This window comes from Salvelinus alpinus, chromosome 1, assembly GCF_045679555.1.
Source record: "Salvelinus alpinus chromosome 1, SLU_Salpinus.1, whole genome shotgun sequence".
NCBI classification, from domain to species: Eukaryota; Metazoa; Chordata; class Actinopteri; order Salmoniformes; family Salmonidae; genus Salvelinus; species Salvelinus alpinus.
Genome location: NC_092086.1, coordinates 36,554,588 through 36,582,062, shown reverse-complemented (window position 1 = coordinate 36,582,062; position 27,475 = coordinate 36,554,588). Strand labels below are relative to the sequence as shown.

The 27,475-nt window shown below is 45.4% G+C and overlaps 1 protein-coding gene across 1 annotated transcript; it reads right to left on the bottom strand.

Annotated features, from left to right (window-relative positions):
- LOC139574621 (neurexophilin-1-like) lies at positions 1–27,338 on the bottom strand. The gene is made up of 2 exons (XM_071399363.1): positions 26,813–27,338; positions 1–10,078 (listed from the first exon to the last, which is right to left on the bottom strand). Exons 1-2 carry the CDS (start codon positions 26,864–26,866, stop codon positions 9,311–9,313), a joined length of 822 nt encoding a protein of 273 aa, XP_071255464.1. The 5' UTR covers positions 26,867–27,338; the 3' UTR covers positions 1–9,310.
- Between the last annotated feature and the right edge of the window lie 137 nt (positions 27,339–27,475).

Here is a 27,475-nt window from a genome sequence, read left to right as displayed (position 1 = left end):
AAAGAGACAAGTCTGTCAGCAAGCTTTTTATTCAGGCATTTTATACAGGGAACATGGCCAAACTTCTCATCTTTACATCTAAGGGATTCCAATAATGTCCTAGCGCTGCAAAAAGAAAAACTCCTCTTTCCTAAATTGTAGCTGGTTCTGTGGATGTGGCGTTTCATTAGTGTGTAATATTCATAACTTGTAGTTGTAATAGTGCCTGTAGGGGGATATCTATGGATGATATCAGTATTCCTTCACTGCTCAAGGCCTTCTTTCTGTTTAACTAACAGTCATCCTACAGCAGGACACAAGACTCAAACTATTTTTGAAACCTATTTTCTGTTTTAGAATCTGTCCTGGGTGAAAATGTAACACGTTCTATTCTGTTTACTAAGAGTGGAAAACTAAAGGAACTAAAGTTTCTCACTAGAGAAATCTGTCTCCCCAACCAAAAATGAGGAAAAGAGGCAAATGAAGATTGATTGAGAAGTGGCGAAGGGTGTTGCACGTTGACTGCAGCTGACTCTGCACATCGCATGATGAATCCCATTCAGGGCTGCCGATAATGATCCGAGCCCAACACTCACACAGCGAAGGAATGGAGGGGGAGGTACAAAAGGGGGGTGATCAGCCCCAAAGATACAACCCCCAACCACCTGACTCCCTACATGACTCTTATCAAGAACCCCACAGTAGGCAGTAGACTGTCAGAAGAAACACCCGGAGAGGTGGGAGAGGGAGCTACAGAAAGACAAGAAGAAGAAGGAGGATTTTTTTGTTTTTGTTTTGTCAAGCTGCAGCTTTTGAAGGACAGCTTCTCAATAAGAGTCTCATCCCATCAGGCCTTGGGCTGTAGTCTGGGTCTCTACTCGGTGTGAGAGGACGACAGCACCTCCTCAGTAGATCATATCAAATGTTGTTCGCTTGGAGGTAAAAGAGAAAAAAAGATGGAAAGAGAGATGGGGGTCTGGAGAGGCTGAGACAGTGATGGAGCGGTAGAAAGCTAACCTTTACCAGTTCATGTCTCTCCCTCCCTCTCTCCCTCCTCCCTCTCTGTCTCTTGCTTGATCTCTCTTTTTCTCACTCTCCCTCCCTCTCTCGCTTCATCTCTCTTTTTTACTCTCTCTCCCTCCCTCTCTCGCTTTCTCTCTCTCTCTCTCCCTTTCTCTTTCTCTCTCTCCCTTTCTCTTTCTCTCTCTCTCTCGCTGTCTAATGTCCTTATCTCACATGTATCCGCCTATTAAAGGCCCTTAGTGTCTGTCGGCATTACTGAGTTAGACACAAACACTCCTCACATCTAGACTGAAAGAACAGATGCTGTTACTTGTACTTCTCAAACACACCGCCTCAAAACTAAAGGCTCAAACTCAGACCCACCCCTCACACATTCACACACACACACCTGATGGTCTTTCAGCAGAGTGAATAATTACCTTGCCAAAGGGCACCACTGTCATCCCTGGCTGGTATTTAAAGGCCTGTCACTGAATTTTAATCACACCTTTCCTCAGCTTCGCTTAGTTAAGTGGAAATGTCCTCTTTGTTGGCTGATCCAGAGATCAGAGACCTGATGCCTTCATCATAACCTACAGATAACACTGTCTTATTGGCTAACGCAGACAGATATTATCCTTAATGTCAACACTGTGATGGACACATATCTCTCTTTGTTGTGCACAGATGAACAGTTGACCCCATTGAGACACACTGGAGTGGGCTCATATTGTTGGCACAGTAACATGATGTATTTATTGATCATTGTGGTCATGGTCATAATAGGTTTGAGGACCTTTAGGTTTGCTGTGACACGTCCATGACCAGAACAGAAAGCCAACTACATCCCAGAGGACTGAGTGATGTGAAATGTCCAAAGGAAACGTTAAGCAAATAGCAGCAATCAGAGATTTCAGTACCATGGACAGCAATTCTTTGAAAATGCATCTACAAGGTCAGTTGAAATGTAGCAGGATTATGAAACTAGTGACTAGCCTAGTATGTGACAACTAATTGTAGTTTCACTATATTGTTGATGGTAGTTCATGTTTCTATACTAAAGGCTTTGTTTTTCTCTTCACAAGAATAATAGGATAAAATAATGATTTACAGTGTCTGAAGCCATTGTGAAATGATTCTAATCTAATTAGTTGATTCAGTTTGACTCCACTGTATCCCCCGGGCTGTTCCTGTTCCTTTCCAACAATCTCTCACTGCATCACATACTCACACACGCAGGCACGCACACATACAGTTTGAGTTTTTCTTTATCTTTCCATATCTGCAACTTTCCATTTGTTTTGTGGTCTCAGGGCACCATTGGAAAATGAGACCCTGGTCTCAATTGGGCTCCCCTGATTAAATAAAAGTTAATAAATAAAATAAAAAAGTTAATAAATAAAATACAAAACATTAAGAGCACCTTCCTCAATTCGTCAGGGCATGGACTCTACAAAGTCTCGAAAGCAGACCGCCACATACCACCCTACCCCACCCTACCCCATACACAAGTCATGTCTCAATTATCTCAAGGCTTAAACATCCTTCTTTAACCTGTCTCCTCCCCTTCATCTACACTAAATGAAGTGGATTTAATAAGTGACAATAATAAGGTATCATAGCGTTCACCTGGATTCACCTGGTCAGTCTGTCATGGAAAGAGCAGGTGTTCCTAATGTTTTGTACACTTAGTGTATACCAACCCCCCTGCCCTTATTGTTCAGTATCCCTCTCTCCACCCCTCTTTCAACACAATGTATTTTCATCCCTCTCCCTTCCTCAGTGTTCTTCTGGCCTGGGCTCTCTCCCAGCCTCTGTCACTGCCTATGTAAGTGGTGAATAGTGCATAAGGCCCAGTTAGTGTTCCATCAGGGCCATGGATACAGAGCTGGGGGATCATGGAGGCTCAGGCACAGAATCAGGCTGGCTATCTTGGCCTCTGTTTGTCTAACACACTGGGCTAATAACCTCCAGGCCCCACACACCCACTGCTCTGCATGATTGGAATGGCAGTCCAGAGAGACCATTAGAATGCTGGAACATGAAACCACTTAGAGCATTCGTGTGCAGGGCCGGTCCTAGCTTTTTGGGAGGCCTCAGCGAGATTTGGTTTGGGGGCCCCCCACCTATTGCGTCAAAAGTTTAAAAAGTAGATTTTCTGCAATTCTGTGCATTTTGCCACGGGCGGAGAGAAAATGTTGCAGTTTTAAAACTCATTTCAAGCAATTCTACTCATTGTGCCATGGGGCAGACAGAACATTTTGCAGTTTTAAAGGTAATTTCCTGGAATTACCGTCTTCTGAACAGGGTTGGTACCCAGGTAACTGTAGCCTAATCAACTTACATAAGACTGGTGGTCTTAGAAGCCAAGCCACCGTGCCTGGTGTGTGGAAATAGATCCTAGGGACAAATAGTGTCACAGCTCACCGATACAGCCGCTGATTATAGAAAGGATGGTCTTGATATTGGTATTAGTAAAGTGAATGGGATATAGAACCTGTAGATAAAGGAACTTGTGATATATTTAGTATTGTTGGGTAACAGATACCTCTATGGAAGGATGATGTTGCAAATTGAGATACTACATTTGGGGTATTACAATTGAGGCCATGTTCCCAGGCAGGTGAGGTACAGTATTATGTTGTTGACTCAGACAATAATGGGCAATCAGTGATTAACCGGTAATATTATGCGTATAAAGGGCATGTTGGGTATAAATAGGAGGTGGGCGACTTATAGTACCCATGCCCTGCAAAGAATCTCTCTCTCCAATCTCTCTCTCTTTCTCTCTTTCTCATTCTCTCTCTCTTCTTTCTCTCTCTTTCTCTCTCTTTCTCTCTCTTTCTCTCTCTTTCTCTCTCTCTCTCTCTCTAAGTCTTGTCTTGCTCTTCGGATACACTTTTTCATAGCTCAAGGTTACTTGTGTGAATGTCTATTTATCACTTTTAGCTTTTCACGCCTCCCCCCACCTTCTCATGCCATCACTAGTTATTTTCTCAATTGACTATGGTCCCGTTCCCTATTACTCCTGCTGAAACGCCACTTCCACAACCAGATGCTCGCACTCACAAATTGTTTTCTCTCCCAGAGAGCCAAAACGCCTCATTCTGTGCCAGTACAACAACACTGGTGTCCGTTGTTTCTCTCCCTTTAGACTGTTCCATGTAAACTCTATTCACTCTATTCTCCTTCACCACTACCAGCTTCCTCTCTCCCTGTGTGTCAGCCACTACATTGCTGTTATATAGATTTCACATTCACAAGAACCCTGCCATCCAAATTAGATTTCTATTCTTCTATCTTGTTGACTTTTTCCCTTTTCTTTCATCATCTCCAGCAAGGTTATCCTGAGGCAGGCGGCGCTTTTATGGAAACAAGGGGGCGTTGGCAGAGGGATGAGGAGATGGAGGAGAGGGGGATGGAGGAGAGGGGCTTCGCCGCCAGCCATGCCGTAATCGATCTTGTTTAAAGGGATGTAGTGAGCTGAAGGTTTGAACTCATCTCCTCGTTAACAGTTGTCTGGGATTTAATTAAGAAGCCGAACGGATTTAATGTCAATTACATTCCCAAAATGAAGGAGAGAGAAAAGTCACAAAGAAAGAAGAAAGGAGAGGCTCATTAAAGGAGTTGCATGCATCATCCTAGTTGAAACATTACCCCCTTTTCTCTAGTTTATTTCTCTTTCCTCTTTCTCTCTCTCTTCGTGTCTCTGTAAGGGCCATTAGCACACATTGCCACATCTTTTCTTTGCCGTTGGCGCACAATATGAGCATATGCAAATTAGACAAAATAAAGATTTCATCGACATTGACACTTTTTGGCTCACAGTGAATTTGTCAAGCGAAACAAGATATAAGACTGGAGCCTGTTTCTCGACAATTGAAGTGATATGTTCTTTTGTGTACTTTATTGATTTTTTGAATGTCGGAAACCACAATTAATGCCATCATATCATCCTTATGCTATATCATCAACATGACACTGAAACAAAAGAATGTGAAAAGATAAAACAGACCACTCCACGGCATGACCCACATTAAATACAACTTTATTTAGGTCGGAGAACTTGTAGTTTGTATATGTATATATATATATCTGACGGTCAGTTCTGTTTCTATTGTGTGCTGAGAGGACAAGCATTGCCCTGTGGCCTATGGAAGGCCAACTGTCCACAAGTCTGTTGGCACTCCATTGGACAACAATAAGACTGTCACCATAACAACACTGGCCATCCTACAGCAACATTCTCTCTTCTTCCAACCAGCAGCACCCTCTGTTTGAGCAGCCATAGAGGAGCACGGTGGAGTCTCAGTGATATATTGCTGTTAATTTGCGAGGATGGGGTGAGGATTGGAGCGAGGGACTGAGGAAGGTAGAGAGGCGGTACATGTGACCCAGCAGTCATAAAGGTCCAGCAGTGTCTCTGTTCTAGTTGTCAGGAGGGGGTGGGGCTCCACCTCAAGGCGTTTTACTCCATGTCTCCTCTGAAAGTCCAGATGGGGGGGGGGGGGGGGGTAGGAGAAGGAGAACCCATGCCAGCCTGTGTTTCTACAAGGGCTGGAGGTACTGTGTACATAATCTTCTTCATTCATGTCTCTGTAGCACTGCGATGTGTGTGTGTTTGCGCCGGCATGTGTGTGTGTTCTCACTGTGAGGGTTCAGTTGGCCTCACTGTTAAGCCGAGAGATTAGCCAGATGAGCTCCGAGCTGGACTCTGGCGGGCGGTGATAGAGGGAGAGAAAGAGAGATGGATGAGGACCTGCCCACAGTGGAGTTCAGCGCCAGGGCAGGGGAGGTAGCCCCGACATAGGAACATGGGGGCATGGAGGTTAGGGGAGCTGGTCACAGTGAGAGGAGAGACACAGAGAGGATAGGAGGACATGTTGTGGGTAGGGGAAAAGAGAGCCCAGATGGGCAGAGCGGAGTAGGAAGAGGAGTGGGATGACTTTAGGCCAATGGCAGACTTCCACACACTAGTTGGTAAATCCCAACATTACAAACTGCGACATGAGGCTATACTTCCCTGCATGCCAACTCTGAGAGGGACAGGGTCTTGCCAGGCAGTACTTGCATCAGTTTACTGTGAGACAGGGAAGGTACTATGCTTACATGCACAATTCTGTTGGAGTATCTGGGTATTCAGATGAACTCTGTGGACCCCAGGAAGAGTAGCTGCTGCTTCTGCAAAAGCTACTGGGGATCCTAATAAACAAACAAATCAATTGCACTTGGACTCTAATATGTTCTGAATACTGTCTACTGTTTGCATGCTTACTACTGTATAATGATATTCCATTGATGGTTGCATGAGGCACATTTTCCCAAAAGGTTGCAAGCACCAACAACTAATGCAGAGCAGTACATCATTTTTTGTCTTCAATCGCTTCCTTTCATGTTTAATTTGTTCCTGAGGTCCAAAACTGCCTCTTAAAAATTGCAAATATTCACCAGAAAGCTGTCATGCAAACAACAGTAATCTGATTGTAATGTTTACATGCCAAATACTGACTTAATAAATCCCAAACAAATTGTTTAGGAAAGGAGTATTGTACACTCGTTTCACTTGAAATGAGCTCATTCGGATTACTGGACTCTTCTTGTCCAATATGGGTGTTTACTTGTTTAATTCAGACTCATTGAATTCTGACTAATTTCAGATTATTAGTGTGCATTTAAACACAGCAGGTGTGACTATGAGGATTGACTGTGACACTAGTGATTTAAACCAGACAGATCTATTTTACAAACATCTCGACAAGGGAGAACCACCACAGACAAACCACTGCATATTGTCTTTTCAAGTAAAACATTTGCTCAGAGGAAAACCAAATCACCAGTAAGCATCAGGGGTCTGAAGTGTAGATTGGGGTTTATGCGTCTGAATAAACAGTAATATCTTAGAAGATAATTTAGTCTTTGTGATGTTAGTGGTTAATGTTCCCTGCTAGACCCTGCAGGGCTGTTGTAGCAGCAGCAGAGACAGGCAGTCTGAGAGAGGCAGCAACGGCAGCAGAGAGAGGCAGCCTGAGAGAGGCAGCAACGGCAGCAGAGAGAGGCAGCCTGAGAGAGGCAGCAGCCTAACAGAGATGTTGTGGTTATGGCCTCATAAAGACAGGGGCTACCCAACTCTTTAACAGTAAATTAAACACCCAGACACTTTGATGTTCAGATCTCACTTACAGTACTTCCCATATATAGCCTTGTGAGTGAGCCTTTCTCTCTTTTATTCTGTCTCTCTCTTCTATTCTACCTACAGTCAAATTGCTCCATCTCTACCTGACGTGATGCTCCCGTACCCCCCACAGGAGGAGGACTTTATAGTGAGTGGTTCCTGATCCAAGTCACACACTGGCCTCCCAGGCATCAGTGCTACAGAAACCCCACTAAGCTCCCTCCAGACCAATCAGAGCACAGCAGTGCCAAAGGCCAAAGGCCATGGGGTTCAATCACTTCTGTTACATTGAGGTTTTTCCTTTTTACAAATACATTAGTAATACCATATATTATGCATTCAGTGTTCAAAGTATGACACCTGCCATTGGAAAATACATAGTCAGGAAATCATCACGTAGTCTATATAGGTGCTATGCGTCAATTTCCAAACAGCCCATATTGTCAGTACAGAATCAGTTGTCCCTAAATGAGATGTATACAGTATTTTGTCTAGTGTTGTTGTTTGTGAAATGGACATGAGTTCAGCCAGTGGCTGTTCATCTTGATGAGAGAGCTGTTAACTGAGGGCCAAGCTGCTGGGCCAGGGAGCCATAACACAACTATCCACTATACCCCTCGCTGTGCTCCTCGCTCGCATCCTAATAATCCTAACTTGATTTCCAGGAATACATTTCGCCCTCTATCGGTGAAGCCTTAATTAGTTTTATTTTAATTTATTCCAGATAATGATCAGACTTTAGTGAACACACAGCGTTTGTCAGGAAAGAGAAATCTCCCACACACAGCCGAAGTTATCAAAGCTTGAAATCAGGAATCCTGACTGCAACAAAATGTAATCTTTTTCATACAGAGGGGACAATAGAAGGAGCTGAATACTCTACATCTCCTTCTCTCTCCACTTTAATTAAAAGAGCTCTCTGAATCTCTCATTTCTCCCCCTCTCCCACTTTCGTGCTCACTCTCGCTCTCTCTCTCTCTCTCTCCCCCTTCCCTCTCTATCATGTGTGGAGAGGCAAGTGCCTATCTCTATGCAGAATCAAGTTATTTCTCTCACGTTGAACTTAAGCCCTGTCCCATATTTTTGTCTGGCGATTGCTTTTGCTTTCTCTCTTTGCTCTCTCTCTCTCTTTCTTTCTCTTTCTTTTTTTTCTTTCTTTCACACTCTCTCAATCTCTCTTTTCTATGTCATAGAGGTTACATAATTCAGGGAAAGATAGAGATGATGTTTGATAGAATGTCATACCTTTAGAATAAACATTGGGTGGGATAGCCTATCGGGATGACATAGGATAGGCGTGGGGAGAGAGAGGGTTGGCGTGGGATAGCCTATCGGGATGACATAGGATAGGCGTGGGGAGAGAGAGGGTTAGCGTGGGATAGCCTATCGGGATGACATAGGATAGGCGTGGGGAGAGAGAGGGTTAGCGTGGGATAGCCTATCGGGATGACATAGGATAGGCGTGGGGAGAGAGAGGGTTGGCGTGGGATAGCCTATCGGGATGACATAGGATAGGCGTGGGGAGAGAGAGGGTTGGCGTGGGATAGCCTATCGGGATGACATAGGATAGGCGTGGGGAGAGAGAGGGTTGGCGTGGGATAGCCTATCGGGATGACATAGGATAGGCGTGGGGAGAGAGAGGGTTAGCGTGGGATAGCCTATCGGGATGACATAGGATAGGCGTGGGGAGAGAGAGGCGTGGGATATGGCGTGGGATATGGGAGCATTGGGAAAGAAATGGAAAATGCCCTTTTGAAAGTAGAGTGCTACCTCACCTGAATGACAGTGTGCAGTAGTTCACGAAAACATTCATAGATGTTTGTAGGTGTTTTCTGTATTTAGCAAAGTAGGTAGCGAAATTAGAGGTTTGAGTTGAGGTAAACGTGTGTGATGATGTTGGGCGTGCTAGTTACTACTGTTCCTGTCGATGAATGCTTCATGACAGCACTCTAAATATCAATGCCTCACTGTGTGCATACTGTATTTGTTGCATATATACGTTTTTACAGGGTACAGTAGTCTGGCTACAGCGAGGGGTTGTCTGGTGAGGTGTTGCAGCAAATTACATAAGTTTAATCCAGCTCAATCTGGTGGCCCCTCACCCTACAGAGTCACTCCTCCCCTCGTCCCTCCTCTCCCCCTCCTGTGTGTCCCCCTCTAGCCCGAGGGCAGGTAGGGCATCTCGTTGTGGTAGTTGTAGTCCGGGCAGACCTTCTGGACCAGGCGGTAGTCTGTACTGTAGAAGGAGATGTAGATACAGATGACCTTGAAGGGCTTGGAACAGATCCAGGAGACATGGCTCTGTGTCTGCTCCTGGAAGCAGGTCTTGGACGGGTCGTAGTTGCACAGCGACGTGCGCTTGCTGCGGTCCACCTTCTCATAGTCCACGCGGCAGTTGAAGATCTTAGAGTCCTTGGGGTAGACCACGCTCTGGCGCTCCAGGTCAAACTCCACTGCCTTGACCGGCGGCACCAGGCTGACTGAGATGTTGCCCTGGCCCGTGGAGTTGTGGCGGAAGTAGACGCTGAACGTTCCGTTGCCATGGTCTACGATCTTGCCGGTAATCAGCAGGTTGAGACGCACCGTCTTGATATTAGAGTAAAAGTCTCCCCAGCCAAACATCTTCTTGAACTTGCCCGTCTTGACGATGGGCCGGCGTTTGACGCGGGAGGAAGAGGAGGTGTCTGGCTTCATCAGGTCACTACCCAGCATCTCCCAGAACTCCTGCTTGGAGAAGGGAATGGGTGAGCGGTAGGGCAGCTCCAGGGAGGTGGCATTGGCTGCCCGACTTTTACTCTGGAGCATCCAGCGACTCAGGGGGGAAAGGGGAGTCTGACTCCCCAGGAGACCCACCGTCTTAGAGGACGACCCGTCTGCTGAGGAGCTCTTGTGGCTTGGAGAGTCATCTTCTTGACCCAGGGCCAGCTGGAGATAAAGAGGGATAGGGAGAGAGGGGGAGAGTGTGTGTTTGAGAGAAAAAGGGTGAAAGGGAAAGAGAGAGAAAAGAGGAGAAAAAAGGGGAGTTATTATGAAGGGAGTAAGAAACAAGGACAGAAAAGGAATGAAAGATGTAATCGATACTTAATTTAGCTCCTGGTGCTATAGATATCAACTGTGACATTCTATCAATGTTGTACTGTTATAAATTAATGTTTGAGTATGCAGGTATATATGTTGTGCTGTTACATTCTGGTGTCTATTCAGGTTGAGAACAGATATACCTTAACGTCTGGTTTTCAGAGAAGCTATATTGCTCCCCAAGCAGCAGATGAAATAGAAATCGACTCCTATACCTTCAGCTACTTGAGAGCCCTGGGGGGATGAAGGTAGAGATTTAAGCCCCATAGTGCAGGCCTGAGTGGAGAAACAATTATTGCTTCGGTGCCTTCGGTGTGGGGTTGGAGGAGGGGCAGGCGAATAAACCTTGATGTGCAATTAAGGTTTTTTATGTTTTAATTTAAAAATCTGTATTGGCACACACACAAAACTGTCAGATGTTAACAGTGAGTGAGGAGAAAGGAGAGAGAGAGATAAGACAGTCGTGCTCGGCTCAGCCGTGGCTTTGTGGAGTGTGTGTGAGAGCAGGCTGTAATGGGTAATTATTAGATGGTAATGATCTATTAACAGGTAGGCACTGTCGCCTGTTGGAGCCCGGAGTGCTCTTCTGTCCTTTTGATCTAACCGTGGAGAGGATAGGAGTCTGTTTGTGTCGCCGTTCCTCTGTTTGTGTTAGTGTCATTATGCAATGGATGGTTGCCGGAATGTGTGTGGACAGTACCCTATTAGCGAGGCATAAGTGTGTGTGTGTGTGTGTGTGTGTGTGTGTGTGTGTGTGTGTGTGTGTGTGTGTGTGTGTGTGTGTGTGTGTGTGTGTGTGTGTTTGTGTGCATGCTCTCTCTCTCTCTTTCTCTCTGCCAGATAGAGCAGGGTTTCTCCCAGTGAACCCACTGTTATACAGTGATTCATAATGCATGCTGCTCTGTCTGTGCTCTGATCCATCCACTGTTTTGAGTGTCAGGGCTTCCTTATACCGGTTTAGTCAGGATTATTAAGTCTTACTCATTCTTACTCCATTTTATACAGATTTCTACAGGCTCACTCAGATTTGTTCTCTTGCATTTCAGACAGTCTTGTAATATTGATTTTCTGTCGCTCTAAAACATGTATTTCCTTTCGTAACAACTTGCATTGCATTGCAGCAGTCTGTAGAGGATTCCCTACTGATGTTGTTTTGTTATGGTCTAGCTATGGACTCAGACTCTGGAGGAGATGAGGAGTCCCCAGACCTCAGCCTTTCTGTCTGGTCCCTCTAGGGCTGTTTGAGTTACCTGGGCTGGGCCACAGTCAATACTACACACCCCTGGTCTGGGTACCTGGGCTGGGCCACAGTCAACACTACACACCCCTGGTCTGGGTACCTGGGCTGGGCCACAGTCAACAATACACACCCCTGGTCTGTTTACCTGGGCTGGGCCACAGTCAACACTGCACACCCCTGGTCTGGGTACCTGGGCTGGGCCACAGTCAACACTACACACCCCTGGTCTGTTTACCTGGGCTGGGCCACAGTGAACACTGCACACCCCTGGTCTGGGTACCTGGGCTGGGCCACAGTCAACACTACACACCCCTGGTCTGTTTACCTGGGCTGGGCCACAGTGAACACTGTCTCCCATGTTTCCCACAGAGAGCTGACCCTCATTCAGACACAAACACATCAGCCTGACAAGGAACCCTGTTGGCTAAAATGTGATATTATTTGACATTTCTGATAGCGTCCCTGAGAATCCCTCCTTGGCTTCATTAATAATGAATAAAATACATGGAGCAGAAGACATATTGATGAATATTCAGAAGCCTTCTCTTGCCTGCGAGTGCGTGCCAGGCGCTGTGACTGTGATTGCAAATGCACTATTCCCCCTTGTCCCTGAATGATTTGCCACTTTGGGTTTGACTCCTCTCCCTTCATGGGGTGGTGTCTGGTGGGCAAAGAGCAGCACGCTGCCTGTCTGCCAGTCTCCCTAGGTGGCACTGCAGAGTCTCAGTGGTGGCCATCACAGTGCCCTCCAGGGTTGTGTGGAATGTGCCACTGTATGAATCTTTGACACTCTGTCTCTTGTGTTTACATTGAGCTCATTTCCCAGAGACTCAGTGATTCAGTGACTCAGACAGGCAGTGCCGGCAAGGAGAAGAGCTGAACAACAAACACATATCCCCTCTATAATACAATCTCACTGAGCCATAACTTGCATGAGTTGTGGTCATTTAAGGAGCTGAATATGTAAACAGAGCATTCGGGGTGAGACAGGACGTGTGTGTTAGAGGTTAGGGAAGAGAGAGTGCTTCTGTAGAACAAACGATTGAAGTGCACAGCGTCAGTGTGGGAGACATGTTAGAACGGGCTTCATGGATGATTACTGGGGTAATAAAACAATGAGGATGAGATCCCCCTCGCTTTAGAGCAGATGGTTAACGGCTTGAAGAAACGCTTGTGTAGAGTGAGTCACCGTGCTGAAGGTTATACACTGGCCTGCTTATGTTGACGGATGTCTGAAGTGAAAGATGGAAACACATGCTATGAGGCTGAATAGTGCTGTATAAGACTGACATAGCATGGCACAGCAGTTTGAAGAAGATGAATAGACCTGTTTAACAGCAGCTGTATTAGGTTGAGTTGTAATCCGAGGAACAATATTGGTGTTAGGTTTCAAAGTACTTTTGAATCTTCATAAAGAGTGCTTATCAGCCAATCTGAGCTACACAAAGCTGAAATGAGGGCGAAGGTGCAATCAGGTCAGAGTCTGGGGTTGTTGGCGGGGGGTGATTTTGTCGTCTGTCTGTCATGTGTGAGTCAGTGAAATGGTTGGAGGGAATGTGGGGGGTCTGCAGGCTCCATCACTGTGGTAATTGTGACGCATTAAGTGTTAGTGAGTACAGGCCTGGGGCCTCTCTCGCGGCAGGGGGTAGAGGAACGGGAGAGGATGAGAGGGAGGAAATGATCAACAAGAGCCCACCAGCTCCACAGGAAATATTCAGACTATTAAAGTGACAGTTACACCATTTTACCCTCCTGTTTCCCTGGCGTCACGGCACAGTTGCTAAAAGCCAGAACAGAGATTATGGAGAAAGTTAGCTCAAATCTCTGAACTAACTGTTCTGTTCTGTCACAGTGCTCAGGTGGTGATGAGAGGCCATGGTGTCAACTAGAGAAATACTGCTACTGAAAATAGAGAGTTTTACCTATTCAGATGTGTCTTCTCATCAATATCCACATGTATAGAGATGGTGTATATGGTATTTGATCATATAGAGGCACACAGCAGGTGTTTTTGCAGCACATCCTTCTCCTGGGCAGCAGATGGCTTCAATAAGCTCTCAATTTTCCTCTGGCTGTTGAGTTAAAATCTTCATCTCTAATATGACATACATTTTTAATTAACGGCTCAAGCGCCTGCTCAGATTTCCAGAGTGTTCTCCGACGCTTTGTGGGGGTTTTTCCCTCCCACCAAACTCCAGACCTAATGCGTTCACTGTAGGAATATTCTCCTTCTGTTACATGATTAAAATCGGAGAGCGGCTGTGCCCTTATAACTAATTATTCCACTGGCTAGCGTGGACGGGAGGGCCGGGGGAGGGAAAGGTAATTTCACAAGAAACAAGGCGTTTGACTCTTAATTAATAATTTACGTCAGCTTCAAGGGGATCACCGAAGCTTAGCTCTGCGCTGGGTGGATGAACTCACTAAATTCAGCTCTATGCTGGGTGGATGAACTCACTAAATTCAGCTCTGCGCTGGGTGGATGAACTCACTACATTCAGCTCTGCGCTGGGTGGATGAACTCACTAAATTCAGCTCTGCGCTGGGTGGATGAACTAACTACAGCTCTATGCTGGGTGGATGAACTCACTAAATTCAGCTCTGCGCTGGGTGGAAGAACTCACTAAATTCAGCTCTGCGCTGGGTGGATGAACTAACTACAGCTCTATGCTGGGTGGATGAACTCACTAAATTCAGCTCTGCGCTGGGTGGATGAACTCACTAAATTCAGCTCTGCGCTGGGTGGATGAACTAACTACATTCAGCTCTGCGCTGGGTGGATGAACTCACTAAATTCAGCTCTGCGCTGGGTGGATGAACTAACTACATTCAGCTCTGCGCTGGGTGGATGAACTCACTAAATTCAGCTCTGCGCTGGGTGGATGAACTAACTACATTCAGCTCTATGCTGGGTGGATGAACTCACTACATTCAGCTCTATGCTGGGTGGATGAACTCACTACAGCTCTATGCTGGGTGGATGAACTCACTAAATTCAGCTCTATGCTGGGTGGATGAACTAACTACATTCAGCTCTGCGCTGGGTGGATGAACTCACTAAATTCAGCTCTGCGCTGGGTGGATGAACTCACTAAATTCAGCTCTGCGCTGGGTGGATGAACTAACTACATTCAGCTCTATGCTGGGTGGATGAACTCACTACATTCAGCTCTATGCTGGGTGGATGAACTCACTACAGCTCTATGCTGGGTGGATGAACTCACTACAGCTCTATGCTGGGTGGATGAACTCACTAAATTCAGCTCTATGCTGGGTGGATGAACTAACTACATTCAGCTCTATGCTGGGTGGATGAACTCACTACATTCAGCTCTGCGCTGGGTGGATGAACTCACTAAATTCAGCTCTGCGCTGGGTGGATGAACTCACTACATTCAGCTCTATGCTGGGTGGATGAACTAACTACATTCAGCTCTATGCTGGGTGGATGAACTCACTACATTCAGCTCTATGCTGGGTGGATGAACTCACTACATTCAGCTCTATGCTGGGTGGATGAACTCACTAAATTCAGCTCTGCGCTGGGTGGATGAACTCACTACATTCAGCTCTGCGCTGGGTGGATGAACTCACTAAATTCAGCTCTGCGCTGGGTGGATGAACTCACTAAATTCAGCTCTGCGCTGGGTGGATGAACTCACTACATTCAGCTCTATGCTGGGTGGATGAACTCACTACATTCAGCTCTATGCTGGGTGGATGAACTAACTACATTCAGCTCTATGCTGGGTGGATGAACTCACTACATTCAGCTCTATGCTGGGTGGATGAACTCACTACATTCAGCCACTTTCTATCTGTTTTGAGCTCCTTACTCATTTTGGACAAGTTCAGTTCTACCATCCCACTGGACCTGCAGCTTCATTTAGTATGCTGAGGGAGAGACCTTGCTCTGAATTGGCTATCAAATTTGTACATTATAAGATATCGACAAGGCGGCTGAGTGGAGTGCGGTGCTGGAGCAGGATAGCAGGAGGAGAGCGAGAGCAGTGGTTGATGGGATAGAACTGATTAAAGCAGAGTTCTGCTACTGTATATGCCCACCTGTCTGAGAGGACCTGAGAGGGGACTGGACTCTCTCTCTCTCTACCTCCCTCCCTTTCTCGCTCTCTCCCTCCCTCTAACTCTCTCTAACACACTCTCTCTCTGTGGTGATGCACTGTGGAATACCGGGCTTAACTTTCATTTGAGGTCATATCAGTGGACATAGTTAATACTATCTGTCTTTTGTGTCTGGTTATATTGCAAACACAAACATCAACAGTGTGTGGACATCTCCATCAACATTGTCATTGCTCCAACCTACATCATTCATCTCCTTTAAGCTCAGTCTGTTCTAGAACAGTAAACAGAAAACCCTTCCAGAGCAGAGCACTACCCTTGGAGACATATAGTACTGTAGTCCTTCAGATCACTTCAACATCTCGGGACTATACCCTGGAGGCCTCTGAGTCAGCTGGTTGTTGGAGTGGGTAGTTAAGTCTTCTCCCTCCCTACTGTAACCAAACAGCCCGTCACAGACTGGTGAGGTCAGCAGAAGCCCCATCACCCCCTGATGATTTCACCAGGAGCCCCCGTCACAGCCTGGTGAGGTCAGCATGGGACCCATAGCCCACTGCATCATCAGGAGGACATCACTAGTGGTCTCTTTGTAGTAGCAGATGGTGACAGATGTCCCCTCTTCAAATAAACCTGCTTCTATTTCCAGTAAAAAGGAGTTCCGCCACCGTCCGCTCTCTAAAGCTGTTTGTTCTTGAGATAACTTTTTATTTACATAAATAAAAGTATATTCAGCACAAATAGGAAGCTCTCGAGTGGCTAGCATTCTCAGAGGAATAAAATTGTGTGACGCTTCCTTCCTAATAATCAAAGGTGAAATTGCTTCTAATTCTATGGAATTAGAGCCAATTTATGCTTGATCTGAAAATGTGGTCGGAGGCTTCGTATGGAGGGTGTGACGCAATTGCAGAGTCTCCAGAGGCATGCAGAGACCAAATCAAGCTCTGTACGGCATTGCTGCGTGCTCTCAAATGTTTTAACAATGCGGAGGGCTCTGTATAGCTCCACATTGACATGATTGGTTGACAGCAGAGCTGTTGTGAAGGAAGTTGTCAAGGAAGTGAGTTTGTGTTTATATAGGACCTCCCGCCCCAACCTACTGTCAACCAATCATGTCAATGTGGAGCTATACAAAGCCATCCGCATTGTTAAAATATTTGAGAGCACGAATGCTTGCTCTGACTTCTGCGGAGGCCGCATCGCAGTAAATGCTGTAAGGTCACAGCAGACGTCGGATTGACCAGGCAGAGCCTTTTACAACCTCTGTATATCATTGTTGTGTGGTTCAAACAATTCCTGACAGACACATACTGTAACATATTCTCCAGCACAATTCATCCAGGCCCTTTTTTTCTATGTGCCCCAGTGTTTCAGAGGACAATGCCACAACTGGTTGGGCAGGAGAAAGGCGCATATCTAGGGTCATCCATGCCACACAATGGCGCCGGAGGGGATGGCTAATGTTTTACGGGCTCCTAACTAATTGTGCTATTTTTTGTGTTTTTTCACGTTGCTTGTAACTTATTTTTGTATATAATGTTTCTGCTACCGTCTCTTATGACCGAAAAGAGCTTCTGGATATCAGAACAGCGATTACTCACCTCGAACTGGACAAAGATTTTTTTCTTTAATGAGTCTGACGCGAAGGATATACTGCTGCTCCAGGACCAGGCGCAAATTCCCGTCATTCGCATGAAGAGGAAACGGCGATACAGGGGCCGCAGATCCGGGTGCCTTGTGAGATTTCGTTGGCGAGTGGGTAACCCGGCTCTACCATCTGTCCTATTGGCCAACATGCAATCACTGGAGAATAAACTGGATGAGCTCTGTTCGAGACTATCCTACCAACGGAACATTAAAAACTGTAATATCTTATGTTTCACCGAGTTGGCTGAACGACGACATGGATAATATAGAGTTGGCTGGGTTTTCCGTGCATCGGCAAGACCGTTACCTCCGGTAAGACGAGGGGTGGTGGTCTGTGTCAATTTGTCAATAACAGCTGGTGCGTGGTCTCTAATATTGAGGAAGTCTCTAGGTTTTGCTCACCTGAGGTAGAGTACATCATGATAAGCTGTAGACCACACTATCTACTAAGAGAGTTTTCATCTATATTTTTCGTAGCTGTCTATTTACCACCAAAAACCGATGCTGGCACTAAGACTGCACTCAACGAGCTGTATAAGGCCATAAGCAAACAAGAAAATGCTCATCCAGAAGCGGTGCTCCTAGTGGCCGGGGAATTTAATGCAGGAAATCTTAAATCCGTTTTACCTAATTTCTACCAGCATGTCACATGTGCAACCAGTGGAAAAACAATTCTAGACCACCTTTACTCCACGCACAGAGACCCGTACAAAGCTCTCCCTCGCCATCCATTTGGCAAATCTGACCATAATTCTATCCTACTGATTCCTGCGTACTAGCAAAAACTAAAGCAGGAAGTACCAATGACTGGCTCAATACGGAAGTGGTCAGATGATGCGGATGCTAAGCTACAGGACTGTTGTGCTAGCACAAACTGGAATATGTTGACTTCCGAGTGGCGCAGCGGTCTAAGGCACTGCCTCTCAGTGCTAGAGGCATCACTACAGATCTTGGTTCGATTCCAGACTGTATCACAACCGGCCGTGATTGGGAGTCCCACAGGGCGGCGCACAATTGGCCCAGTTTTGTTTGGGTAGCCCATCATTGTAAATATGAATTTGTTTTTAACTGACTTGCTTAAAAAAAATACAAATTCTGGGATTCATCCGATGGCATTGAGTAGTATACCACCTCACTCACCGGCTTCATCAATAAGTGCATTGATCATGTCGTCCCCACAATGACCGTACGTACATATCCCAACCAGAAGCCATGGATTACAGGCAACATTCGCACCGAGCTAAAGGCTAGAGCTGCCGCTTTCAAGGAGCAGGACACTTATAAGAAATCCCGCTACGCCCTCCGACGAACCATAAAACAGGCAAGCGTCAATACAGGACTAAGATTGAATCCTACTACACCGGCTCTGTGAACGTTGGATGTGGAAGGGCTTGCATAATATTACTGACTACAATGGGAAACCCAGCCGCGAGCTGCCCAGTGACACGAGCCTACCAGACAGGCTATATGCAATTTATGCTCGCTTTAAGGCAAATAACACTGAAGCATGCATGAGAGCACCAGCTGTTTCAGACGACTGTGTGATTACACTCTCCATAGCGGATGTGAGTAAGACCTTTAAACAAATCAACATTCACAAGGCCGCGGGCCAGACTGATTACCAGGACGTGTACTCAGAGCATGCGCGGACCAACTGGCAAGTGTCTTCACAGACATTTTCAACCTCTTTCTGACCGAGTCTGTAATACCTACGTGTTTCAAGCCGACCACTATAGTCCCTGTGCCCAAGAACACTAAGGTAACCTGCCTAAATGACTATCGCCCCATAGCACTCACGTCTGTAGCCATGAAGTGCTTGAAAGGCTGGTCATGACTCACATCAACACCATCATCCCGGATACCCTAAACCCACTCCAATTCGCATACCGCTCCAACAGATCCACAGATGACGCAATCTCAATTGCACTCCACACTGCCCTTTTCCACCTGGACAAAAGGAACACCTATGTGAGAATGCTGTTAATTGACTACAGCTCAGCATTCAACACCATAGCACCCACAAAGCTCATCACTAAGTTAAGGACTGGGACTAAACACCTCCCTCCACAACTAGATCCTGGACTTCCTGATGGGCTACCCCCAGGTGGTAAGGATAGGCAACAACACATGTGCTACGCTGATCCTCAACACGGGGGCACCTTAGGGGTGCATTCTTAGTCCCCTCCTGTACTCCCTGTTCACCCACGACTGCGTGGCCAAGCACGACACCACCATTAAGTTAGCTGACAACACAGCGATGGTAGGCCTGATCACCGACAACGATGAGACAGCCTATAGGGAGGAGGGCAGAGACCTGGCAGTGTTGTGCCAGGACAATAGCCTCTCCCTTAACATGAGCAAGACAAAGAAGCTGATCGTGGACTACAGGAAAAGGAGGGCCGAACACTCCCCCATTTACATCAATGTGGCTGTAGTAGAGCGGCTCGAGAGCTTCAAGTTCATCACCAACAAACTATTATTTTCCAAACACAGTGAAGAGGGCACGACAACGCCTATTCCCCCTCAGGAGACTGAAAAGATTTGGCATGGGTCCCAGATCCTCATAAGGTTCTACAGCTGCACAATCGAGAGGATCCTGACCAGTCTGGTATGGTAACTGCTCGGCATCCGACCGTAAGGCACTACAGAGGGTAGTGTGTATGTCCCAGTACATCACAGGGGCCAAGCTTCCTGCCATCCACAACCTATATACTAGGCAGTGTAAGAGGAAGGCCCAAAAAATTGTCAGACTCCAGACACCCTAGTCATGTTCGCTCTGCTACCGCACGGCAAGCGGTACCAGAACGCCAAGTCTAGGTCCAAAAGGCTCCTTAACTGCTTTTACCCCCAAACCATAAGACTGCTGAACAATGAATCAAATGGCTTCCCAGACTATTTGCATTGACCCTCACCATCCTCCCTTTTTTTTTATATGGCTGCTACTCGCTGCTTATTATCTATGCATAGTTATGTTAGCCCTACCTGCATGTACATATTACTTCAAGTACCTCGACTAACCTGTACCCCCGCACATTGACTTGGTACCGGTACCCCCTGTTTATAGCCTTTGTTATTTTATTGTGTTCCTTTTTTTACTTTTGTTTATTAGGTAAATATTTTCTTAACTCTTATTTTCTTCAAACTGCATTGTTGGTTTAGGGCTTGTAAGTAAGAATTTCATGGTAAGATCTACATCTGTAAAATTTGATTTGACAATTGCGCTTGTGCAGAAAAGTGTTTTCTGTCTGTGGACAGGCAGCTTTGTGCCTGTCTGGTGATGTGTCACAGAGCACAATCTCCCTCTACCCATCATGCCTCTCTCTACTGCTGTATGTCAGTCAGTCAGGCAGCAGGGGATGCTGAGGGCCTGGGGGGCTGAGGGCGGCCTAAGGCCCAGCGCTGGGGTACTCGCTGGGTGGGCAGGAGAATGGCGCACCTCTAGGGTCATCCATGCCATGCCTGAGCATAACTCACGCTGTTTTATAACCCGAGCAGGAAGTGACAGCCTGTCCATAATAACACCACTGGCCCTTTTCTCTGCCTCTTCTCTAAAGCTCCTCTCATTCACTGTAGTGTGTCTGTCTAGCTCTTGTCTGTTGGAGGAATTATTGAAGTACAATAAGAATCCATTGTCCACAGGGAGGTGTTTTAATGTCTGTTACCTCTTGTTACACCGTGACCCTGCCTGCTCTTGTCTTGGACCTGGTCCATCTTGTGAAAGAGTTTTGATCTCAATGAAACCTGGATAAAGGTTAAACAAAACAATCAATACAGAAAATGAGAGACAGAGATATGGCTATAGCTTATCTGTGTTTGTGAGGCCATAGTATAACTGTACTGTTTGTGACTGATTGATACTGTTTGTGACTGATTGATACTGTTTGAGGCTGTGATTGAACCTGGAGACAGCAAGACAGAGAGGCACTAGGACTATAATGCACAGCTTTGCATTGGCAGTCATCTAATGTGTTTGTGCTGATACAGCATTGGTGTATTGTACCATATTTGTGTGGCCATGTACAGTCTGTGTCTCTCCGTCTCAGTTTGGAATGCTTTGGATGTATTGTTGTTGTACAGGGGGAGCATGGCTGGTGTTGTCCTGCTTAGTGAGGGATGAATCTGGGTGGACAAGGTCACTGACCGTGGGTATCTAAGAAAGATGACTCAAAGACTTTCTGACAAGACAAAATAGGGGAAAAGAGCTGCATGTGTTTAAAATGACCTTCAGCCAGTCTCTTAACCTTAAATAACACAACACGCTGTGGAAAGACGCTCTGTTTAATATCTTTCATCAATATGAAGAATTGAAAATACGAACACCTAAAATTGCACTGCCAACTAGATGTCAGATATGTAATGATCCTATAGACGTCATAGTGGACAGGGGTAGAAAGGCTGGAGTAAAAACAGATCAGTGAGAACAGACCCTGATGCTCAACATATACATAAAGCTCATACAACACATAGCTGTATAAACATAGATCAGTCATGTAGCTGCAGATGCCCGGCCTATAACCAGAAAACATAGAGCTGTATAGATCAGAGTGCTGTCTGCAGCCTAACTTCATTGGGAGAAGCCCCAGGTAATACTTAAGACATCACACTGATGTTTCAGCACCATGGACAGGAATCGCAACTAACACGGGAACATAGAAGACGTTTTCAGCACCATGGAAAGGGAGCGCCACTAATGCTAAAACCCACGAAAGTCGAGAGCCACTTCAGATCCTTGGACAGCACCTCAGATTCTTACTGGGTGAATATTCCACACACATCTGTTGGCCTATGGCTACTCTCTGTTGTTCCCATTCCATTTCCCCTTAAACTTAGAATTGTAAAACGATATGCTCATGCTCTCTGACAACTACTGTATGTATAGTGGGTGACAATCTGTGGAGTGTGGACATGTGCAACCTCTCAAGGTCTCTGAGAACCTGAGGCTTCTAGCCTATAGAAGACCTTGTTCAATACGTGCCTGCCTCTCCAAAACTGGGTGTAGTGAGTTCACTGAATGCGTGTGTGTAAGAGCAGAGCTCCTTCATTACTGGTGATCCCTGCTGTTTGAAGGTTACAATGCAAATTTCAGACCAGTGCTCCATGGCAAATAACCACTCACGTGTCCCTTTGGGGGGGGGGGGGGGTGTGTGTGTGTGTGTGTGTGTGTGTGTGTGTGTGTGTGTGTGTGTGTGTGTGTGTGTGTGTGTGTGTGTGTGCGCGAGAAAGCGAGATTGTGAATGTGCAATATACAGTATTGTCTTAGTTTTACCAGTACAATTCACTTCTTATCACTTGCATACTACTGCACCGAAACCCTCATCCATGCCTTCATCACCTCCCGACTGGACTACTGCAACACTCTCCTCCCTGGTATCCCCACCAAACTCACCAACAGATTCCAGCTGGTCCAGAACTATGCTGCCAGAATCCTCACCCGCACCAGATCGACTGAACACATCACACCAATCCTCATCAATCTACACTGTCTCCCTGTGCAATCCTGTATTGACTTTAAGACACTCCTCTTCACCTACAAAGCCCTCCACAACCTGGCAACCACCTACCTCTCTGACCTTTTTCCAGTCTATGCCCCCTCTCGCTCCACCCACTCCTCCTCTGCTGGTCTCCTTGTCACCCCCTCATTCTGCCTCTCCAACATGGTTGCCCGGGCCTTCAGCTGCTCGGCACCCAGGCTCTGGAATGCACTACGCCCACACATACAACATGAAGCCACAGTCATCTCATTCAAAAACCTCCTCAAAACACACCTCTTCATAGGAAGCCTATAACCTGTAGCCTGTAGTCTATGATTGACTCTGTCCCACACCCCTTCTCAGTATCCATGTGTCCCCCCCAAACCCAAACCCTTACCTAAAACCCGTCCCTTTGCCTATTCCCAACCCTACCCCCTAAACCCTTACCCTAAACCCTTCCCTTTGCCTAAAGCCAAACCCTTAACCTATCCTCTACCCAAGCCCTCCCTCCTTATTTTATTTGTCCTGTTTTGTCTGGTCCTTTGATTTTAAATTGCACATTAATTGTTACACTTGATTTGATGTAGACCTACTGTTAATGGAAAATGTCCTTGAGTGTCCTGAAAGGCGTCCCCCAAATCCAATGTATTATTATTATTATTATTATTATTATTATTACTACTGTTACTTCTCCATCTATTCTACGCTCTATCCATTTCAATCCCTCTCCTTCCCTCCGTCTTTCTCTCCCCCAACTCTCATTTAATTCTGTCTCTCTCCATACTCTCTGTTCTCGTTGTATGCTGTTCTACACATTTCTCTCCTTGTCTTTTCTATCCTATTCACACTAGGCTGTCCCTCACCCTGTATTTGACTGCTAACTCTCCCTTTCTGCACTCTCTTCCTTATTCAGCCCTTTTGTAACCCCAGTCATTATGAGCATGGGCACATGGCACACAGTGGATATGTTAGGAGCCAGACTCCCCTTACCTGTCTCTCGCTCTGTCTTTCTCTTTCTCTCTCGATCTGTGTGTGTGTGGTGTGTGTGTGTGTGTGTGCGTGTGAACCTGGAGAAAGCACAATAACCCTTGATATTGCCTGTCTTACTGTAAGGATCTAATGGTATTGCTATGAGACTAGTGCTGGGTTAATAGCCCTAATATAAACATTTAACAAACAAATTAGTTGTAATAGGCTCTTGACTGTATAACACTGAATGCTCGAGCCATTTAGTGCATTAAAAACAAATGAATCCAATCTCTGAGCTGCATGTCATAGAATGAAAAATTGCTAAACCCTCGCCAAAAACGTACTATAATTTCTCAGCATAGCAGTCAATTTCAAAGCACTCTGACTAAGATTGTTTATATTATTCATATCAACCAATGCATGGCATAGTAATTAACATTTGAGACGCTAAATCCATCACATCATTGTTGCTTTCTTCGTGTTGATAGAGTATTAATAACCTTATTTCCATCCAGACAGAGTGGGTTTATACACCCTAGAGACAAAGGCTACACACTGATATTGAGTGGGGCGGTACAATAGGGAAATCAGCTGAATTTGAATATAAATGCATGGTCTATCATTATTAATCTGAGCTCTATTGTGTAATCAGTTGGATAATTTATTAATTGCTCTATAATTTATCAATGTCATGCTGCTAATGAATTACCCAAGATTCCCTGCTGAGAGATGTGGTGCGCCACAGTTTTTAGATAGGCAACATGGTAGAATATTGATAGAAACTGCACTCCAATTAATTACATCATTAGCGCAATCCTGCTGCGTTTGAGAGTGTGGCAAGCATGTGTGAACATACACCTTGAAGCGTGAACATGCTCTCCAACTCCTAAAACCTCTCTCTTAGATGGGAGGAAATGGAAGGGGAACATTTATTCAATTTGTCAAGTAATAGGGCCAATGTCATCTATTAATAATATGTCTTACGACCCAAATCCTTTGTGAGACGTGCAAATGTTCAATCAATGAAGAAAAATAATTTTGAGACGGTGGTACATTTGGCCTAATGATGACTTTTATTTTGAATTATCCATAATCTCATTTTCATTTCACGTAGGCTAAACAGTGGCCTATGTCTTTATTTAAAATAGGTTACCTACTTTTGTATTATTTCAGCCAGTAGTTCTGAAAGTGGTGCTCAAGAGCCAAAAGTTGTCCTCGTTTTTTGTATACTACCTCATCAAATTGTGGACCAAGTCATCCATTTCGTGTAATATGTTACATCAAAGACAGTACAGTATGTAGGCAGAAACTGCTTCTCCAATAGAAATCCCTAATCACACTTCTATGTGATGTCATGGTGATGTGGGCTGAAACAAGTCACTGGGTCTAAAGGGAACTGCAATGTGCTGGCCGTCAAATCAAAGGCACTGCTTCGATATAATGTTGGTTTTGAGGAAAATGAAAAGGTGTCAGTTTGTCACTTTCACGAGGTTGGAGTACTAAGGAAAAGAATGTCACACAACTAAGGAAAAGAATGTCACTTCTTTCACTGACTTCTCAAACCCCAGCCTGCTCTGCTTGGTTTGTTTCGGAAGTGTTCCCAGGAAGTCTTGCGATGTTGCACCTCTGGGTTTAGAAACTCTGTGGTTACATCCCGCAACATTTTTACAGTATTTTTTTGCAATTCGTATGATGTGTTAAGAATCCAATTCTTACTATATTTTACGAATTTGTTGTGCTTAAAATCCTGGATTAGGAAACTACCCAGTGGGCAAAAACGTGTTTAATCAACTTGTTTCCACGCCATTTCAATCAAATAAATCAATGTGATGACATTGAATCAATGTGGAAAACTGATTCGATTTGAAAAAAATTATCAACATAAGGGGATTTCGTTTCCCCCCCCCCCCAACGTTTAACCTAAATCCAATGACATGGTGATTTCACCTTGACGTTACATTAGTTGCCAACTCAACGATAACTAGACGTTGAACTGACATCTGTGCCCAGTGGGTAATAACTCTTTGAATACTTTATTATAGCCTACAATTCACCTGTATACTACAGTCTTTGTTCAGTCAGAAGCGCCCAAGGTTATTCAGTGTGTGTGCCTTTACAAAGCCACAAGGTCGGCCGCTCTGACACAAAGGTGTCACAACAGAACTGAACACAACAAACATCAAAGAAGCAACCTTGCGACAACACTTGAATTTAGCCTACGTCATTCAGTTTTTGTTCTTGATGCTACAATTTGCCTCTAAATTTGCCAACTTAGATTGTTGCTCTATATATAGATATAAATGTAAAGCATGATGACGTAAATTTGTTTAGAAAATTAAAGTCTAGGCAAAAATTTTGCACACAACATGGTCAATAAACATGCCCAATAAGGCACTTAGTTTCATCTTGATGTTAGTTATGTTTATCTCATTAAAAGCGTTACATTTACCAGGACTCTAAATCCTGTGGTAATTACAGATCATTAATCACAACATAATTTTGATTGAGTATACACCAGGTTGCACAGTGTGATACCTGAACTGGCATAGGCTACAGTGCACTAACGTCGAATTCTGTTGCCTGCAATAATCAGCTAGTGGTCAATATAAAATTCTAGAAATTCCTTTTTTTTTTTACTCAACCTCAACCATTAAAATATTGACCACACGTTGCACTGTGTCTCATGCCAGGTAGCCTATTCGTCTCGCCTTTGTACCGTTATTAAGTTATCTTTAAAAAAAATTTTTTAATAACATATAGTAATGATCGGTCAAAGAGAGTCCCCCTTTCGTTGTCCATCAACAAATAACTTCAGCAATGGATAGAATACGCTTCAACCGAGGAACTCCAATATGGAGATTTGAGGCACACTTAATGTACGGGACCGTTGTCCGTGGCGCAGCATGCTATCCATGGCAACCGCTCACAGCGTACTCACTCACGCGGGTCTCTGCCCTGGGAGAGGGAACCTTGTCGGGTCCAGTAGCTTGTGCAACAACGTATGCACGGTTAATTCCCTTCACTTTTCGCCAAACAAATGAGTGGCACCTGTCTGAAGGAAGAGGTAGCCTAGTAACGACGGGGGTGAATGGACATGGAACTATGGACACAGACACACATATGACTGGTGTAACTTTTTTACACTGCTGGGCACCGCCGCCCCTTCTTGCTTACCAAGCACGCTGTTCCGTTAAGGAGAAGCAAGATAAAGCCGTGGTTGGAACGCATTTTTCTGCGGAGCTTAGTGCCTCAGATTCCCGCTTCAGCCCGAAGTCAGCTTTCATTCACGAAGACGCTATTCCTTCCGCACTGTAATCCCCAAAGCTAAGATACGGTCCCATGTCCAACGCAGGCTCAGCTGCTACACCTGGGCACCTTCAACACGCGCCTTCCTTTTACTTTTCCCGGGGTTGAGTCCAATCACTATAACATTGGGAATCCATGAGAATGTACCGCATTACCATCCACGAAAAATAGTGTATGCAATTCCTGCTCAACCTGCAACAGTGTGAGTGAGAATGAAGTAGATGATATGTAGTCGGCTGTATCAGAGTATATCCACCGGGGTGAAGCCTAGTTGATGAATGGAATCCTTGGCGTTGCTCATATCAGCGTGTGTGGACTGACAAGGAATCGTATACTGGCATTGCCGTTTAAACAGTCTCTCTCTCTCTCTCCCTGCCCCTCATGCGTGTGCCCCCAACTATCTCTCTCTCATGCCCTCACACTATTTCTCATCAGCAGTCAAGCAGAATATAGTCAAACCCACTGTGGTTCTACTAAACTAATTGACTGGTTTGCACTTTTGCACACATTATGTCAGTGGAACCAAGCATG

What these genes read in the sequence shown, in the direction of transcription:
- LOC139574621 (XM_071399363.1), bottom strand. Translation starts at nt 26,866, where the DNA reads ATGCGTTCCAACCACGGCTTTATCTTGCTTCTCCTTAACGGAACAGCG. An exon ending in TTAACGGAACAGCGTGCTTG is followed by an intron (nt 10,079 to 26,812) that starts GTAAGCAAGAAG and finishes CTTTATCTCCAG; the next exon opens with CTGGCCCTGGGTCAAGAAGA.